This window comes from Meles meles, chromosome 4 (genome assembly GCF_922984935.1).
Source record: "Meles meles chromosome 4, mMelMel3.1 paternal haplotype, whole genome shotgun sequence".
NCBI lineage: Eukaryota > Metazoa > Chordata > Mammalia > Carnivora > Mustelidae > Meles > Meles meles.
In genome coordinates, this window is record NC_060069.1 from 32,463,251 (window position 1) to 32,483,906 (window position 20,656).

The window sequence follows — 20,656 nt, forward strand, 5'->3', positions numbered from 1 at the left end:
AACACACAACAGAAAAAAAAAAAAAAAAAAAAAAAAAGGTGTTCCAGTCCTTTAATTGATAAATGCCTAATTCAAAAATTTTCAAGTTGTTACAGATTGAATGTTTGTGTCGCCCCAAAATTCAGGTTAAAACCTATCCCCCAGTGTGATGGTGTGTGGAAGTGGGGCCTCTGGGAGGTGATCAGGTCACGAAGGTGGAGCCCTCATGAATGGGATAAATGCCCTTATAAAAGAGGCCAGAGAAACCAAACTCCTGCCTTCCTTCTGTGTGAGGCCAGAGCGAAAAGCCACCTACAAACTAGGAAGTGGGCCCTTGCCAGACACCAAATATGCCAGTGCCGCTACCGTGGACCTCGCGGACCATGGGCCGGTGAGAAATAAATGTTCAATGTTTATAAGCCCCCAGTTTGCGGTGTTCTTGTTACAGCAGCGTGAACAGACTAAGACAGACATCAACATAAAGGTAGTCGTCTACCAAGATTCACATGCATCTGACCTGACAAAGTGGGTAGAAAATTAATTCCTAGAGCTACAAGTGAGATTTTTACCAAAAACTTGCAAATGCAACATCTTTCTAGGATCTAACCCCTTTCAAAGTGAAATGCTAGTTTCCTGGCAATAAATTTACTCCATCAACCTCTCGTGTGCTGCAGTCATGAGGTCTTGGAGAAAGCCTTGGGTTCAGAGCTCCAGGGTCAGGATCTAAGTGTGGGGATCACAGCTCTCTCTCTGCGGCCTTGGGCTGACCCTCAGCCATCACAAACCTCCTTCTTTGTCTGCAAGTAACAATCCAAGTAGAGGGCAAAGTACTCAACAGTCTGTATTCTATGATGCAAACACATCCTGTAAGTATTTCTGGAAAACTCTCATTTCCCCAGGCATCAATCAGGGACAGATATAGGGAGGTTTTCAAGAAAAGGTCCCAGGTGGGTCTGAGACCCTGACACTGGGTTCAGTGTAAGACTTGAAACTTCTTGCTGAAACAAGTCATTGAGAAAATGTCATCATCATTCTTAATCAAGGCAAACTGAATTTGTTGTACTTTCTTCTGAGAGGCTATAAGCCTGCACTGAGGAAAAACAAGCAACTCCTGATTTAACCAATGAGCACCCTTCCCCAAATTCGATGTTTAAGATCCAGCTTGTTCACTTCCTCAAGGGTTGGCAAATAAAGCCTGTGAGCCAAATCCAGCCTGCCACCTGCTTTTATAAATGAAGTTTTACTGAAACATGGCTATGGTCATTAATTTATATATTACCTAGGATTGTATTTGTACTCCAGTGACGGGGTGGGAGCAGGGGGAGCGTGTGGCTTGTGGCCTAGACTGTTTGGCCTATAAAGCAAATACTATCTGACTCTGACCCTTTCTAGGAAAAGTGTGCTGACCCCAACACACTTTTCGATATGCTTAGCTCCATAACCGCATTAGTAGCAAGTTGTATATAACTTTTATAGGAGTCCACAATTTCTACCTTAATAAAAGATGTATTAAAAAGGTAAGAAGTCATGACTGTTGTCAGAAACCCTTTGGTGGCACAAAATTTTGCCCCTTAAGTGAATCCTGATTTAAAAAGGGGGTGGGTGGGTAAGAAGACGTCCTCCCCTTGCTAAAACAGTAGTCCTCAAAGGAATCGGCTGTGGGTTAGCTAGGAAGACCCACTGGTCATTACCCCTCCGAGGTGCCCATTCTTTATAAGATACACCAGCAATGCGAAGGTCCACATTGTCTGGATAATTGAGATCCCACCTTGGGGCAGAGGTTAGGTATACCCACATACTGAGTACTGTGTTTGCCAGAATATGAAGGGTGTGTGAAACCCTCTGAACAGTTCCCATCTCTTCCTGTCCAAGAGATGCTCTCTCATTAAGTTTAAAAAGAATCAAAGTATGGTCTACTCCAGAGCAGGAGGCGTCCCCAAGTTGGCAGTCTCCTGAAACACACATCATGAAGTATTTTTTGTTTCCATACTTCTTCTAACTTGGTCATGCTAATTTTGAACATAAAAAATCTTTCCAAATGGTTAGGGTTTAGCGATCTTGACAAACAGTTCCTCAAAATATTCACCCAGATAGAACATTACTTCTTACCTATTTTGTAGATTCCAACACAGTAAAAAAGCACAATAAGCAAGTTTTATATAGTAAATAAACTTTATTTATCTGTTCTTCCAAATGACATTGCCAAGAGTCACAGATCTGCATACAATACAGTATGCATACAATACAATATTGACTATTTACAATTTACAGTAGTATTTTTTTCCTCTGAAAAATATAAGTACAAAAGCTAAGTAAACAATGAGGTACTGCTGTTTGGATTTATCATATGTATAGCTTAGAGGACTAGTCTTTAGCAAATATTCAACAAATCAATCTGATAAAATACTCAATTAAATGTTCTAATTTATCAGAAAAAATCTACTAAGTTTCACCTCAAAATGTATTGCACAAGTCTTTAAAAAGAAATCACCCTAAAAATAAATAGGAAAGGCAAGCAGTTCTTTAAAAAGAGGGACAAGAAGAATGGAAAAAAGGAACATTAAATGAGCCCATAAGTCAGGTTGGGTTATTCAAAGTATCTTTTAAACAACATAAAACTCCTCCAACAAAAAAGAAAAAAAAACTATCCCCATTTCTCCGCTGATATAATCGATCTGAAAGGCATTCTGCAATGTATCTGCGGGCCAGTGTCAGGTTTCTCTTGGTCTTTGGCTCTGTAACGCGCCCTGAATAACAGTTTGCGCTTCTCAAAGGGGCAAACACAGACAGTGCTTCATGCCTGCCCCACACCACCACCCTGTTTCTTCAAGACGACGATCGGAGCCATGACTGGAAAAGAAAAAGGGAAAAAGGATAAAGAAAAAAAAAATTTAAGCCAACTTTTTGGGAGATTGTTTTTTTCCAAGTTAAAATAAAATTATATTCTATGGTCTAGGGGTTAAAGTAGAAATATTCTCTAAATACTATCTCCAAAAAAGAAAACCTAAAAATTAATGTTCTTCTGACCTATGGATCCTACAGATCAGCGATCCTGAAAGACAGGACGTTTCAGTGACATCTAGAACTGCCACCTTGCACATGTCCTGAAGGCTACTGGTCATAGCTGGAGAAGCCAGGAGTATGTGTGCTGTCTTGGCAGAACCTCACAAGGACATGGCTATTGAGATTTAAACGGGATAGAGAGTTCTTTCCTTTTCTCTAATGTGCGGGCTTTTCTACATATTTCAATTCTCCCAGAATGAAATGCACGGCAGCAAAGGACAAACAGCATTTTGGTGTAAAAAAGCTATGCCTCATCAGAAATTAACAAACTCAATTTTAAAAACCTGAAAATGCTAAGAGAAATGATGTTAATGAATGATTCCTAATAAGGCTTTTCTGATTAAAATGCTAAAAGCCAGTAGCCAGATTAATTTAAAATGCCACAAAAATAAAATTACTAAATAAAATTAATAGAAACTTTTAATACATATTTAGTGGAAAGAAAAAGTTTTAAAGTCTGAAGATCTTTACAATTTATAAGTGAAAAATATAATCCACTGATATTCATGATGTACACCCAACAGTGTATTATTTATAAAACTTGCTCAATAACCATGCTGGTCCTGGAAATCTAGAGAAGAGAGAAAGATCTGTCATATTTAAGTTTCTGTGTCAGTTATTATTTTGAAACCTTAGCTTGTACTGTTGTGGGAAAAGACATTCATACATGATTCAATAATGCTGCACAATGTCAATATCATGAAAGACAAAAAAAAAAAAAAGGCTGGGAGAACTTTTCTAGTTTAAAAGAAACTAGAAAAACATGACAATGACATGAAATGTGCAATCTCTGAGTGGATCCTGGAATTTTAAAAAATTATCAAAGACATTATTTGAAAAACTGGAAAAATGTGAATATTTACTAATATTAGGTAACAGTATTATGTTAATATTAAATTTCCCGAGAGTGGTTAATTATATTGTTGAGTTTGTAGGAAAATGCTCTTGTGCTTAAAGATATTTTCTAAAGTATTTATTTTGCAACTTTGCAAGTTATTGTCAAATGGTTGCAAGCACAAGTGTTTGCAAGCAATGGTCAAGTGTTAAGAGAGGGGAAGATATATATGTAGAAAGAGCAAGAGCGAGACAAGTGAGGAAATCTTGCAAAAGGTTAAGAATTGGTGAATATAGGTGAAGGGTATATATGTGTTCACTGCACCATTTTTAAAAATCTTATGTTTGAAATTTTTCAAAATAAAAGTTGAAGAGACAATCAATTAATCAACTGATAAAATGCTACATAGTACACACTTCCAGTGATAAATGATAGTATTTAGATGATACAAAGACAAGCATGATGCAGTATTTATAATACCATGAAAAAAGGAAAATGTAAGGGACGTAGAAGACTAAAGATAGTTCTAGATAAGCACTAAGGCAGGTTAATCGATATACACTAAAATCAAAATGAGACTCAAATGCAGTCATAAATGATTTTTAAAGCTAAAAGATTAAAAAAGAAAACCGTATATTTGGCATTTTAAACCTTGATACCATTAGCTGAATCCTAGCTGAATTAATAGTCACAGAGAATCTTTATCTTAATTCAACTAAGCTCTATTAACTGCAATCCAACTTATTTCTCATTTGTAAAAACAGTGGCAAAGTCAGAGGTAACGATGTACCCTAAATGTTAGGGGGTGCCAACTCAAGCCACCAGCATGACTAATACATGGAGCTGATGGCAGGGGTGTTGAAATGGTGAAGGCAGTATAGTAACAATATGCTAACCACAAACAGCCACATTCAATCGAAGCAGGCTGCCTAAAGGTCTCCTCGGGACAGAGGAGTCCTTGTTGTACTATATGATCCCAGGAAGTAATAAAACTGCATTTATTTTAAATCAACTTTACTAGTTTTTCATTATTTCAGATTGGCCTTGCTAAGTGGGCCTTACAATATTTTAAATTCTGGTTTTGTGAAATACATCGTTTCACCTCTATCTACAAAATGATTTTTCATTTCTCTTTCACAATCTTTATTAATTTAATTACAAAGACCATTCTTGGGGGGAAAGAAAACAAAAAAGATGATAAAATACATAAATAAAACAAAAAAGATGATAAAATACATAAATTTTTTCCAATTAATAAAATTTTAAAGAGGAATTTTTAAACTTTCAATTATTATTTAAAGAAGTAAAATTTCCCAAAATTATGTAACTCTTACTGGTGGTGGTGATTATTAATCTATATATTATTAATCTATAAAACAGAATTAATGGAAAATACCTATATTAACCCATGGCATAATCATATACTCATTAAACAAAAGAGCAAAAGAATTCCAGCGAAATGGTTAGTATCATGCAATACATTGGATTTTTGCACAAAAGACACAAGACATTATTCTTCACTCACCACATGCTAACTAAGCACAGACTGATGGTTTACTCAGAAGATACCACTGCGAGGTGAAGTATACTACAAGCCAGGAAGAAAAAAAGCTTATTGGGTTAGTTTTAAGACTTAATATAAAACAGATTATATGTGTATATGAATTTCAAAGGATTAAACAGAATGTACTTAACATTTTCTCAAATCTCCCCAAATCAAGGGAGCATAGGCTAAATATAAGCAATCTGTAACACCTCCCTCCCATCCTAAGTAAATATATTATGTAGCTTTCATTTGCAACTTCACTTTAAAAATTTGAACAACGTAATTAAAGGTACTTCACACTTTAAGTAAATACACAGTAGATTGATTGGGTATGATTAATTGCTTTATAAAAAGATCTCTTTCATAATTCCATTAAAGTACATGTTAAAATTTGATTTATATGATCTCAATTTACCATAAAAAATTTGGGGGAAAATGTTGTTGGGTGTGAATATAGTATGTCTATATGCTGAATTGTTATTCCTAATATTTGTCCATTTTCTCACTAAATAACCCTCTTGTAATTCAACAGTATATTGTCAGGAATGGTTTTAGGAATGATGACCGAAACCGAAATTTCCATTCAAAGGGACCCAATCTCAAACACACTTTTTACTGTACAACTTTCTTAAATTCTTTGTCCTATCTAAAAGTATTAATTAGCTTTCTAGTTAGCTTTAAAATAGCATTAGTAAAAAAAGGGGTTATTTATAAAATCTGAGTCTGTTTTTAGTGTAACCATCAGAAGAATCATTTTACTTATCTGTTATATTTAATGGTGCAGTTAGTAAGAAGCAGCAAAATCAAAAGACAAACAAGAAAATAATATCTACAACACACATAACACAGTAAGGTCAGGATCCTATTGAAAAAGTTGCAGAAGTAGGCAAAAATATTATATATATATATATAATAAATATATGGATATAGATGCTCCCTGTGTCTGTGCTTGTTAAGTATTGAAAAATTGGAAATGGCCTACGTGTCCATCAATGGGATATTGGTGAACTAAATTGTAGGACATCCATATAATCATACAATCAGCCAGTAAAAAGAATAAGGTACACCAATTTGTAATGAGGTGGAATAAAACAGAAATATGTTAAGTAAAAAAAGCAAGCTGTTGCATTCTGCCACTTTTATAAAATACTTGTGTTTAAAAATTTAATTATAAATATATATTTATAAAATTATTAAAAAGCCTGGGGATATTCACCAGACTATTAACAGAGATAATCCTAGCATGGTAGAAAAAGTGTTGGAAAGCTGAAAACATGAAGATCTCCCTCTCCGTGTAATATGATTCTGAATTGTTTGCAATGTTTTCTTTTGCAATGACCACATATTATATAATTCTAACAAAATCAAGAGTCAAAACCACTTGAGACAATAAGTACGTACTTTATCCGTACAGTAGTTTTCACTTTGCATCAGTATCTATTTGCATCTGTTTCCTGATCCACCTTCCATGCATCTACTGAGCCCACACAATAGCAAAGGTAAGTCTCTTCTGGGATAGAAAAGTTCTATATCTAATAATGCTTGAAAACCTCAGATGAATTATTAACTCAGAAGAGATTCTTAAAATTCCAACTGAAGGGAAAAAGTGAGAAACATTAACTTAAGTACAAGACTGATTGAGGGCAAGGACTGATCAAGAACTTAATGCAACACAAAGGATCAGTGTGAAAGAAAAGCAAACATGAAATCAAAATCAAATTTTTAAAAATGACAAGAGTGGATGGGGGATGAAAATAAGCCAAATCTTCTTCAACAGAAGAGAAAAAAAATTTTCCTTCCATGGAGTCATCAAGAAAATAGCCATCTAGGTGAAACATGTCATTCAGTTTGCTAGCATCCTGAAAAGAAAAATGAATTTCTAAGAACACTTTTTAAAAGAGATGTCTATATAACAAAAGAACCTATCAAGTCCAAGAGATGAGTTAGCACCTGACTGAAAGAAACTTTCTTAATAAAATTATCCTAAATTAAAAAATAGACAAGTCAGGGGCGCCTGGGTGGCTCAGTGGGTTAAGCCGCTGCCTTCGGCTCAGGTCATGATCTCAGGGTCCTGGGATCGAGTCCCGCATCGGGCTCTCTGCTTGGCAGGAAGCCTGCTTCCCCCTCTCTCTGTGCCTGCCTCTCTGCCTACTTGTGATCTCTGTCTGTCAAATAAATAAATAAAATCTTAAAAAAAAAAAATAGACAAGTCAAAGACTTTTGTATGTACTCTAGCTCCTACCCTGTTACTCAAGTATCTAGTCTACTCTGGCCATCTAAACTGCTTAAACCACCACAAAATGGAGTATCAGGCACAGTAAGCTGAGAAGCTAAGAGAAAGAAAAAGGCTGTTCTCACCAAAAACTGTGTGCGTATAGTATGTGAATTTTCTTTTGAACTTCTGCCTGTTGTACATAAGGCAATTTTTTCCCACTTGAAACAAATCTAAAACTTGAAAATCTACAAATAATTCAGAACTTAAGGGAGAAAGAAACTTAGGAATAGAATAATCCTACAAGCTCATTTCACTGGTGCAGGCCAGAAACATGGAATATGAAAGGGGCTTGCTCAAGGGCTAGTCAGGCTAGGCTGGTGAGACGCAGGCTCTCACCACAGCAGTGTTGCTTATGGCTGGCACTCTAAGGCACTGGAATGGACATGGGGACATTTTCTGAGCTGGTATCCTTGCTGCGAAATGACCTGACTATCCTCCTAACATCTTTAATGGCTGATCTTACACACATTATATTAACTGACCTTTCTAAGTCTCCTTTTCTAGGAAAGACATTTCACACACACGTATTGCTATGTGGTGGCTAAGTGATCATCACTGCCCCCTGTACCATCATCTCAAAACCCCAGGGCAAGCACTAAACTCCGGTCTTCCAACAATCCTAATAAGGGCATGTTTGTTTTGTCAAGAAACAGAGGCTCTGAGACCTGTCAGTAAAGGACTAGGATTCCTTCTCTATACATCACAGCCCTCAAAAAAGCCAGAATTTAATTATGCTGTACAATTTAATCTTGACAGATAATAACTTCTCATCTATGAAATATAATCTTGAAATTGGGTTAAACTCTGAAACCACTTATTAAGTAATAACTGTTGTTTTCTGTAATGGAGTTTTCAAATACAGAGTGTAAAACTAACTGAGAGGGGAGAGGAGATAAGAGTAAAAAGAGGTATATTGAGAAATACCTTATCAGCAGTCACAGAAATTCTTTGATCAATGCCAAAAAGCAAATACATAATCATCTGAGTCACAAAGCAAAGTTTTAGACTGCATTCCTCCTACAATACCCACTAAATAATGCAAACACTGGCGTGGCCATGCACCGTCAGCACAAAGTGCGGTCCACACTCTCTCTCGAGCATCCCCAAAATTAATGGGTGGGAAGGCAGCTCTGCAACGTGCTTGGGTTTGTTTTGGTTTACTTTTACCAGCTCTTCAGCCTCCAAAGCTAAAATAACAAAGTACACAAGGTGCTGATTTTAAATACAATGGAAACTGTACTGCACATTTATAACAAATTACAGAAAACATCCAACTGGAACACACATTTAAAGCTAATGTCACTAAACAGTTTTTATTTTATTTTTTTTTCCTTAAGATTTTATTTATTTATCAAACAGAGAGAGATCACAGGCAGAGAGGCAGGCAGAGAGAGAGAGGGAAGCAGACTCACCGCTGAGCAGAGAGCCCAATGTGGGACTCGATCCCAGGACCCTGAGATCATGACCTGAGTCGAAGGCAGAGGCTTAACCTTAACCCACTGAGCCACCCAGGCACCCACTAAACAGTTTTTAAATGCTCATTTAATAAAGTCCTTAAAAAGCCTGTTTTCTATATAGTTGAGAAAGATATATATTTACATTGAAACGATATAAGTATCTTTCTTTGAATATCTTATCTATCATATGAAGAGAAGTCAAAAAATAATTGGGACACCTGAGTGGCTCAGTAGGTTAAGCATCTGCCTCCAGCTCAGGTCATGATCCCAGGGTTCTGGGATCAAGTCTTGCATCGGGCTTCCTGCTCAGCAGAGAGCCTGCTTCCCCCTCTCACTCTGCAGCCTCTGTGCTTGTGCTCTCTCTTTCCCTCAAATAAATAAATAAAATCTTTAAAAAAAAAGAAAAGAAGGAAAACTGAATTCAGTCTGCTTTGTAGTGTTTTATTCTAATCAGCTATAGCTCATTGGACAGGAGTAAAAAAGTAAGTTATAATTTCAAGAGACTTGTTCAAAGACAATGGTTCTTACTGCTCATTTTATGAATGGTAGCAATCTTATAGGCTAGTATGTTTTTTGGTTCAACTTTCTCAATCAACAACAATCTGAATTTTTCATCAAATGTAAACACCAACCATGAATCATTCTCAAGTATCAAGAATCTCAAACCAACAAAAGGTGACTCAAATTGATCTACAAGCCATCTTTGGGCCTCACTTCATGCTTATTATACATTATTTCATATTTCCAAAGCATTTATTTTTATTATTTGAATTATATTACTAGACATATCTTTTATTTGTGCATAATGAATGTGTGCTACCTCTTCCCCCTAAAACTAAAAACTTTAGTTTCCCCCTAAAACACAAGGTCAAACAACAATTCTCTTCCATATCTCCAATTTTCCTATACCTGCCACAATGAACAGAAGAGTAGGTAACTACTGACTGAACTCATTCATTAAGAAAAAGCTAATGATGGATAAGACTCTGCCTGAAGCAGCAGTGGAAAGAGTGGGACTTTCTTCCTGGGCAGGTCAGCCTTTGGGACAAGGGAAGATTATTTCAGGAAGAAATGAACAGTCACCACTTTATCCCTACCTAGAATGAGCACTTTATCCAGGAATAAAGAGCATAATGTTTTTCAAAGACTTCTTTTCAGTCAACCAAAAAAAGAAAAAGAATTTCCATCTGCTTTAAAAAGGTTTTTCTTTACATGGTTCACTACTTATATAAATCAATTCAATTCATTTCCTTCAAGACAAACCAATCTAAGACTGCATGTGAGTATGGGGTGAAGGGGAATATTTCCCACCATATTGCCAAAGCCATGATAAAATGTAGCCCAACAGTAAGAGAAGAGTTTGCCATACCCCAACATCAAGATGATAAAGAGGCCATGGGAGAATGAACAAAACTATATTAGATCATTTAAAAATATTTTCTTAAACTGGGCCATAATGACAGAATCGTGGGGACAGGTTCCAATTGCACTGGAGAGTTTTATTTTCACGAAGACACAGCTGTTTTATTCAGTGAGGAGGAAAACTACTCCGAGTAACTACATGGTTTTAGAATTAATATTTGCAATACGTTAAAACAATATTCTACTGACCAAGGGCATATATTATAGTGATATACTTCTTGTAAAAAATATTTGTCACCAGAAATAACTACAGAGGTATAACAATGTTTTTCAGGCCACTAGCTACAGGGAGGAATGCTTTCCAAAAAATACTTAAATGCTAACCAAAATAACTGCAACTGTCTCAGAAAATATACAAAAGGTATATGATATAATATGCAATGGAGTACTGGGTCAAAAGTCAGGGATGCTGGGATGACTTTAGAGAAAACAAGAAGAGGAGGTCAGGATGTGCCTGAGGCACTGGGATTCCCTCACGACTGGCCCTGCGTAATGCATCAGAGGAGAGAAGCATCACACCTGGCTGGCTCAGTCGGCAGGGATGCAACTTTTTCTTTCTTTAACTATGCTCCATGCCCAACACAGGACTTGAACTCATGACTCTGAAATCAAGAGTCACATGCTCTACTAACTGAGCCGGCCAGGTGCTCCAGGATACAATTCTTGATCTCAGGGCTACAAGTTCAAGCCCCACATCGTGCATGGAACCTAACTTAAAAAGAAAATAAATAAAATGGGCAAATTAAAAAAAGAAAGAAAGAAATGGCTGACAGGTGCAGGGTGTCTGGACTGGAGAGGAAAAGTACTCCACTCAGTCTATCCCCAGACTTTTGGTTGAGTTCCATGGGTTAGAAACAGAACAAATTGGTAACAACTACAGGAAGGAAGATTGGGGCTCAAGATAAGCAAGAACTTTTGTAAGAGACATACTCTGTTGAGATAAGATGGGATGCTTCGAGAGGTTTACTGACATAGTCCTTCTTACTGGAGATAGTCAGACATAGACTAACCTATCATAAAGGAGAAAATCTTTGCTTGCTTTAGTGAGGAGAGAGAAGAGAACAGTGTGCTGGGATCATGAAACAAGAAATGGGAGAATATGAACGGTGCTGTAGGCTACCAGCAAGACAAGAAAAGGAAGCAGAAAGAGAAAGCTGGGGCAGGCCCTAAGACTTTACAAATTTCACACTCTGCTTAGAATTGATCTTCTTACTGAATTACTAGCCCAGGGCAAAAAGTTAGGCATGGGACTAATTCTGCATAATTTATAAAGTATGTATTTGCTTCATTTCAATTATAGCTGACTTCACACAAAGGTTCCTAATTAATTCAGTTATCCACATTTCCCTTGCTGGGTATGTCAAAAACTGAAAATGCTTAAATTCTTCACTCAGAATTATTGTATTTGAAAATAACTGAAGTAGGAAAGAGAGATGTAATCTACAGAACATCAAACATCATGCTGCAAACTGGTTTTAAAAATTATTACTGGAGGGGTATCTGGGTGGCTCAGTCAGTTAAGCGGCTGCCTTTGGCTGGGGTCCTGATCCCAGGGTTCTCAGAACTGAGCCCCGCACTGGGCTCCCTGCTCGACGGGAAGCCTGCTGCTCCCTCTGCCTGCTTCTTCCCCTGCTTGTGCTTGTTCTCTCCCTCCCTCTCTCTCTCTCTCTCTGTCAAATAAATAAATAAATAAAATCTTTAAAAAAAATTATTACTGGAGATACCAGAACAAATGCCTTTTCTGTACTTTCCATAAATAGCCCAAGTTCAGGAAATCCCACATACAGCATATAAGGGTGTCAACCTCATAAACGCTCTTGAAGAAGAGCTGTTCCTTCCTTGAGGACACCAATTCATATTTGCCCTTGGTTAAACTCTCCTAATGTAGAGTCACTCTCACTTTTTAGGCTAGGTACAGTAAAAACTAAAGATTTAAAATGTCTTTTACCAACTCAAAGTCTTTACAAAAAAATAGGATAAAGTCGTCTTCTATCTGTAGCCTACTTTTAAAGCTTACCATAAGCCGAGCATCTTCTCTTTCCAAAATTTTCTGAGTCTGATCATCAGGGAACTTCAGTACAGTGGTTATAACCTTTGCCATAGTCTACAAGAAAAACAACCAGAGATGATCACTAATAGACAATAAAGCAGATGAAGTCTCACCCCATTCTGACATGTTCTGCTGGTGGGATTCTTTAGTGCTCTCAATGGAAGCCACGACCAAAGAAGTATGATGTGAAGGTATTAGTCAAGGAAATAGCAGTCAACACTAGAATTTCAATTTAAAAAGACTCTTCACAATGTCTGGGTTGATATTATTTCAAGAAGATGCAATTACAATAGCATGAAGCTATATAAAGTTCTAATGCTCTTGGCCCTTTGTCTTAATTAAGATGAAACTTTATAACTCATTCATTTTATTAGGCTTTTTATTTGTAGAAATCTATCTAGTAAGTGATGTATTGCCAAACATATGCTCTAAATAATCAGAATTAGATAACTCCCAAGTTCAGCTTTAACTAAATCACATCATATATCTCATAAACATGGGCTACTGCATGAACATGAACATGCTTAGTAGGTATTTTTTACAACATGCAGCACATCAGCCTAAGAGAAATACAAATTACATTTTAAATAAACACAAGATGTTTTGTTTGGTAGAAAACATGATGAATCAAAACATTACACATGGTGGCTTGCAAAACAAGATCATAAATTGTGCAGATCTAAATGAATATACCGTAAGTCAGACTGTCACCCAAAAGTTCGTGGAAAATTCTCCTCAAAGGTGGAAATTCCCTATTTTGTATCAAGATGAGATGTTTTGAGGGAGACAGAGAGGAAAGAAGATACCTTATGAAATAAGATACACTCACGAAATAAGTAGGATAACAAAGTTCAGTGCTTACATACAAATTCAGGTGCTAGTGCTCTCCCCTGAGGATTCCCACAGAGGATGGCAGGGTCACCTAGAGAACTCACTCTACACTCTTGGTTCACAGTTAAACAGACTGTGTGTGTGTGTGTGTGTGTGTGAGGAGGCTGGGGACTAGAGAAGGTCACTGAGGAAAAGATGACATAATAGAGTTAACCAAAAATTTTACAAACTCACATCATATATAATGTATAATTATTTCCAGGAAGGAAAGAAATTAATGTTCTTAAAATTCTTATTATGTGCCAAGCCTAGGCAAGGCACTTTAGATACTTCTAATACTTATTTCAACTAGTAGTGTTCGTCCACCACAAACCCCATACGCAGCAAGATTTCAGCCCCCTTCCTTCTTTTCATCTTTACCTCTGCCATTTTGAGTATCAAGAAAATACCATTTAAAACAACGCAGTTCTTGGAGAATTCCAAAGGCATTTTACAAAGCCTTCATCCTTTACATTGCATTGCCTAGATAGAATGGAATCTTCCATGCAAAACCAGTCTAGAAACTAAGCATACATGGCATGAAGTGACAAGAGAAATATGAAGTAGTGATTGTTTCAATATTCTTTTCATTAACACTCTGAAGCAATTTTTTAATGGTTTTTGGTATACTATGTTTTTAGGAATTAATTTCAATAGCTGGTAAGATTCAAAGTACCCAAAAGTCCACTTATATTCACTCTGAAATCACATACATACACAAACAAACATGTCTACGAGTAAACCCCGAACTGTCGCTAGTTGTCTCTTCATGTTTCTAGACAATGTTAATGAGAAACCCACCTCTAAATTCATCAGTGAACCTGAAATTGCAGCAGATTACCCAGTAAAGATTTAAAGCTCTTTCCTGGCTTGCCAGAAAACTTAAACGGAGAAGCCCAGGCTCTCTGCCATATCTTGGGAAAGAACTCAGACTGTCTATTCTATATACAATATCCTCAGGCCCTGGGAAGTAAGGAAAAGTTCTAATGCACCACCTGGTTTAGAGGTGGCATCTCCTGGCAGGTGTTCTTGAGGGAGGAGCTTTAATAAAGGTTAGGATGAGAAACACTTTCTACTGAAAAGGAAAACAGGCTGAATTTAACATGGAGGATCAAAACCCAAGAAAAAGAAAGTGAAGGCCAGAAGAAAGAAGGGACACTTACTTAGCCTCATACTATAAGAATGTGTGTCCTACCTATGGTCTTCTTAAATAAATCATCTGCCTAATAAGGAACACTATGTGCAAAAGCAGATGAAGAAACACAGGTGGGATGACATACACATCCTGCGGGACGAGATACAACTGCAGATGAGGATCAAATCACAAAGGCCACAATATACTCTGGCTCCCCTGAAAACCACAACCTGGTCTCCAGTTCAAATTCTTTGTTCATGTGTGGAAATTAAGCAAATCAGTAAGAGATACATCTAAAACCAGCTCTGATCTTATCAATCTCTGCTCAAGGGTTAACTGCCCTCCCGCGCCCCCACCCCCAGTCCCTACAGGTAAAACTCTGAAAACATTCCATGCCTTCCACACTCTGTGCCACTCCAAAAGGAGTCACTTCCACCACAGATCCAGTGTTTCAGTTGGACCAGACTACTTGTCATTCCAAAACCCACACTCAATTTCCTGCCTTGGACCTCTTGTCTAGGCTTTCCCTCCTGTCCTAAGTTCATCTATTAAAACCTAACCAGCCCCACATACCCCCCACCTGACTTTAAAGCCCAGCAGATACACGTGCTCCTCCACAATGTCCTTCTTGACCTTCCCATGAGTCAACAGTAGAACTCTGTGCCTCTCTTAACAGCCCCGATGACATTCTGGATCATTTTATGCTTAACTGCAAACAGGTCCACTTTCATACTATATAATAAACTCCTTAAAATTAGGGATGGTGTAAAAAAAAAAAAACAACAAAACCTTAGTGATAGTGTCAAATTTCATCTTTCTACCCATCATGGTGATAAACAAAGGGCCACATGTAGCAAGTGCTCAACAAATAAGCAGTAAATTAAGCCGAATAGTATGTATTGCCGATTTTCTATATTTACACCTGTAAAATGTGACAGCACGATGACTGACTAACCATCTGGAGTAACCAGATGCACTGAATGCTGACGATTAAAGACCAGAGAGAGCAATCTGCCACACGGATTCCTGGTCAGGTGTTAGACGGGGCAAACTGTGCTCTGAAGACACCCCTTCCAGCTATTTCCTAAGTCACAGCCTAAAACAAGCTGTACAACCCCAAAAGCACAAGCTTGCACATGGCTGGCAGGCACTGGTCCCAAACACATCTATGCTCGGACTGGCTCTTCCTTTAGGAGGACTCAGACTCTGTAGAGATTTCATCCTCCTCAGTTAGCAACCTCCAGAAGACAGTTTGAGGCAGTCAGTCTCTTCATTTCACAGACCAAGAAAAGGTTAAACAATTTATTTAGCAAAACTGCATCACAGCTTTAGATTCACAAATGAACCAATAGAGCTAAAGTTCTGAGAAGCTTTTTTTTTTTTTTTAAGATACACCCTTCTCCCTTCCCTGCAGTAACAAGGTAACATTAAATTATCTACCCCACCTCAGATACAGGCTACTATCCAATAAAGACCTAATAAGAGATCGTTATATTTCATTAGTTTTAAAAAGCAGAAAATTAGCCTTAGCTATTCCTAGAATTAAAAAAAAAAAGTCCTTTAAGAAAAGAAACCTGAATTACTATGAATTAACATACCTTCCTATGTACATGTTCAGGATCACATTAGACATTATTTTAATTTGAAACTATTTGATACAATGAAGTGAGATTTCTATAGATATTAAGGATTCCAAATGACTCGGAGCCCTATAACTCCTAGTGTTTAGCTGAATCTATAATCCATAAATTCATAATATTCTTTTAAGAGACTTTCTTATGCCCTTATGCCCTTACTTTTTAGGCTTTAAATATATCTGCCAAATTCATCCCTGAACTGGTTTAGCACTCTTTGACTTAGTGACCCCCACCAGACCCATAAGTTAAGACACTGATTGCTTCTAAAAATGGAAAACTCATGACCCCATTCTCAGCCAAGGTATATGGACAATGTAGAAGTTTATGAAGGTAAAAAGTTGAAGTACTGTCAGAAAAGAGATTGCTTCAAATGTACAATTTTGAGAAAAGGCTCATGAGTTTCCCTAAGTACATTCAGTTCAATTCAAGGTACATTTATCAGGGTGCCTTGGTGGCTCAGTGAGTTAAGCTTCTGCCTTCGACTCAGGTCATGATCTCAGGGTCCTGAGATCGAGTCCCACATTGGGCTCTCTGCTCAGCAGGAAGCCTGCATCTCCCTCTCCCTCTGCCTGCTGCTCTACCTACTTGTGCTCTCTCTGTCAAATAAGTAAATAAAATCTTCTAAAAAAAAAAAAGATACATTTATCAAAAGTACAATATAAGGCTCTTTTAAAAACACTGCAGGGGAAGCAAACAAGAATAAGACAAAAGTATATACTCAAGAACCTTACAATAAATTTAATATTCCAGAAAACACATTTAGCCAAGCACTATTACTTATATAATGTAGTAATTTTAAAGATCGATATTCCATATGTATAGGAATGATTTTCTCACAGTGACTAAAGTACAGTATTTCTAAATATCTCTAAGTGACATTTAATTCTCTGGTCCTAATTCTTAATTATAACCATTCCCAATACTTTTACCTTACCCTGAAAGTTTCCATGAAAACGAAATCTAACTTAAGATTTGAGGTCAAAAATAAAAATAGCCACATATTTCACAAAGTACTAAGTTAATGAAATTTCAATTTTTAGTACTCAGCATCATCCAACAGTATTTTTAAATTAATATTTTATAACTGTAACAAATATAAGCAGGATCTGTCAAGACAATTTTGTAAGCTAAGAACAATAACAAAATTACCTATTATCTATTATTAGCATGTATGGTCTGCCAACAGTAAAAATACAGCATCAATAGGTGTATTCAAGTATTAGGAATGGGCACATTGCCTTTTAAATTAAGCCACATGCCAAATCATCAGAAATAATTTATACCTTAGTCTCACGACCCATCATATACTCAAAAAGCACTTTTCGCAAATACTCAAACTCGGTAGGTTCTCCAAGGAGCGAGACATCGGTGTGGTACAAATTGCCACCTGTCAAATAAAAAAAAAAACAGACCAAACTGTAAAGCTACTTATTACTTAAACACTAGACAAACTAAAGATTAAAGGAATAAAACGAGGCATCGCTCTTGTATTAATTATATTATACTGTATGGTATTACACATACATACACAAAGCATTCAATTAGTATTTTTCTGATGGAAGAGAAAATAAGAATTATTACACAATTTTATTTCTCAATTTTAACTTCTCAAATTATTTCCTCCTCCTCCTCTTTTTGGCATGGCAATTTTAAAAGACTATAATTAGGGAATATAAAGATTCCTTAAAACTGGTATTTCTCTTCTCAGTATTATGTGGTTGGCTTCATATTTTCCACAATGACTAAAATTAATAATCATTTTTATTTATTGAGAACTTAGTATCTCAGAAAAGAATTCCAGTTTTTCTAGTATTCCAAATTTAAAAGCACTTAAGTTTAAATCAAGTTTTCAAAACTTTTTGGATACATAGGGCAGATAAAATAACTTGAAAATGCATGAAATATGAATGCCATTTTAGTGGTTTTCAAATATTTTGGTTCAACATCTTAAAGCCTGTCATAAAAAGTTATAGTCCATCTGTTAACCAAGGCCCATTTCAGCCTAAAAGTAAACAATAAATACAGTTCAGGTATATGAAATCACACTGAATATTACGTGCAAACTTATACCTTGATAACCCAGGATTTTTTAAAAACTGAATATAGGAAATCACACTATGAAGCAAGATAATACAATAAGGCTTCTATTGTTGGACAATGAACTATACCTGAACCTCTAAATGCCAAAGTTGAAAGTGACCTTTCATTGTAACTTTACATTTCTTTTGGCTTAGAATTCAAACCACCATTTGTTCAGTAAAAAGAAACAAATGAAACTTCATGGAGTATTACTGACACATACAAGATTAGTAAAATCCTAACAGTCAGATAACACCAAGCACTGGTGAGTTTGCAGAACAATGGAAATGGCTGTGCACTGCCTGTGAAGTGTGAACGGACACAACCACTACAGGCAACAACCTGGCACTCCTTTGCAGAACTTCATAAAGTGGAAGACGAGCATATTCTATGATGCAAAAATTCAAGTCCTACCAATACATCCTAGAGAAGTGCTTCACATGTACACCAGAAGTCAATGTTCACAGTTACACTGTTTATAAAAGTAAAACTGAGACAATTCAAAGGTCCATCAACAGGAGAATAAATAAAATATGGTATACAGATATAATGTATTATTACTAAATTCAGCATTCAAAATGGTTAAATTATAGCTTCTAGAATGAAATTCAAAATCATAATGCTGGTTGAAAAAGAGCAGGAATACGCAGAATATATAGAGTACATCATTTCTATACAGCCAAACATGTAAAACATTAAAGTCAATTGTTTTAGGGAACCGCATATATGCTGTAGCATGTTAACAGTGGTTACCCTTGGGAGAGAACAGAGAGACAGGAGACTGAAGAGCAGCACAAGGAGCACTGGCAATGTTCTTGAGGGTGAATTCGTAGGTGTTAACCAACCCTCAGACGTGATATTTACTTTGCATGCATTTGTATGTTTGGAATATTTCATTTTTTAAAAGTGTACACTTTTTTAAAGTCCCAGTTCACTCAAACCACACTTTTCAAATACAGAGCAACCAGAACTGAACAATGATAATGTACTATTTCCTCTTCATTTTCATTTTTTAAAAATCTTTATTTATTTATTTTTTCAGTGTAACAGTATTCATTGTTTTTGCACAACACCCAGTGCTCCATGCAATACGTGCCCTCCCTATTACCCACTCCTCTTCAAAAGCCATTTATCTATATATCATACTTAAATGTTTCATTCCCTTAGACTGATGCAAATGCAAGAGTTTTGACAATGTTGTACCCTTTCAGAAAATAATTTATTTTATCGGGGCGCCTGGGTGGCTCAGTGGGTTAAGCCACTGCCTTCGGCTCAGGTCATGATCTCAGGGTACTGGGATCGAGTCCCGCATCGGGCTCTCTGCTCAGCAGGGAGCCTGCTTCCCTCTCTCTCTCTCTCCTTGCCTCTCTATCTACTTGTGATCTCTCTCTGTCAAATAAATAAATAAAATCTTAAAAAAAATAAAAAAATAAAAAAAATAATTTATTTTATCATTATAAACATGTAGATTACTTATGTATAGCCATTTTCCTGGACAAGTAATTAATACTGTTTTTCAATGCATGTACCCTTTTTCTTGTCTTCTCCCTAACAGTGTCATATAAAAGAAATTTCTTCCTCTCCTCATAATTCTTACTTTGGGTTTTAAGCAATGAGAGTGGAAATCAGTTATTCAAATAAAGATGCTTGCCAGATTGTCTACCCATTGCTTTTTTTTCCTAAAGATTTTATTTATTTATTTGACAGAGAGAGAGATCACAAGTAGGCAGAGGCAGGCAGAGAGAGAGGGGGAAGCAGGCTCCCTGGCGAGCAGAGAGCCCAATGCGGGCCTCCATCCCAGGACCCTGAGATCATGACCGGGGCCAAAGGCAGAGGCTTAACCCATTGAGCCACCCTGGCACCCTACTCAGCATTTTTTTTTAAGCTTTTATTTATTTATTTGACATAGACAGAGCACAAGCAGGGGAAGAGGCAGAGGGAGAGAGAGAAGCAGGCTCCCTGCAGAGCAGGGGAAGCCTGATGTGGGACTCGATCCAAGGACTCTGGAATCATGACCTCAGCTAAAGGCAGTAGCTTAACCCACTGAGCCACCCAGGTGCCCCTACTCAGCATTTTTTTTCCTACTCAGCATTTTTAATACAGTACATTACGTAGGCCCACTCCCAAAATGTACAACTGGAAAATCCATTTAACTACACTTAACACAATCATAATCAACTAAGTGTATTATAGATAATTTTAGTTAAAAGCAGGCTTGGCTCAGATTTTCTTTAAAACTGTACATGCATTTATTTAATTGGAAAATAAAAATTAAAAAACTACTTTTACATTTACAGTCACACCTAAG

General features: G+C 36.8%; 1 protein-coding gene across 8 annotated transcripts in view; it reads right to left on the reverse strand.

The window, feature by feature from the left end:
- Positions 1-2,132: 2,132 nt before the first annotated feature.
- GOLGA4 (golgin A4) overlaps positions 2,133-20,656 on the reverse strand; it is a 119,669-nt gene continuing 101,145 nt past the window's right edge. For 6 of the 8 annotated variants that reach the window (XM_046003811.1, XM_046003809.1, XM_046003816.1 and 3 more), the window contains 4 exons: positions 17,553-17,656; positions 12,595-12,681; positions 5,403-5,465; positions 2,133-2,829 (listed from right to left, as the gene is read on the reverse strand). In XM_046003811.1, coding sequence (XP_045859767.1) covers positions 5,436-5,465; positions 12,595-12,681; positions 17,553-17,656 — 221 coding nt within the window. In that variant the 3' untranslated portion in view covers positions 2,133-2,829; positions 5,403-5,435. The remainder of the gene's footprint in view (positions 2,830-5,402; positions 5,466-12,594; positions 12,682-17,552; positions 17,657-20,656) is intronic. The other 2 variants (XM_046003810.1, XM_046003817.1) reach the window with 1 other exon arrangement.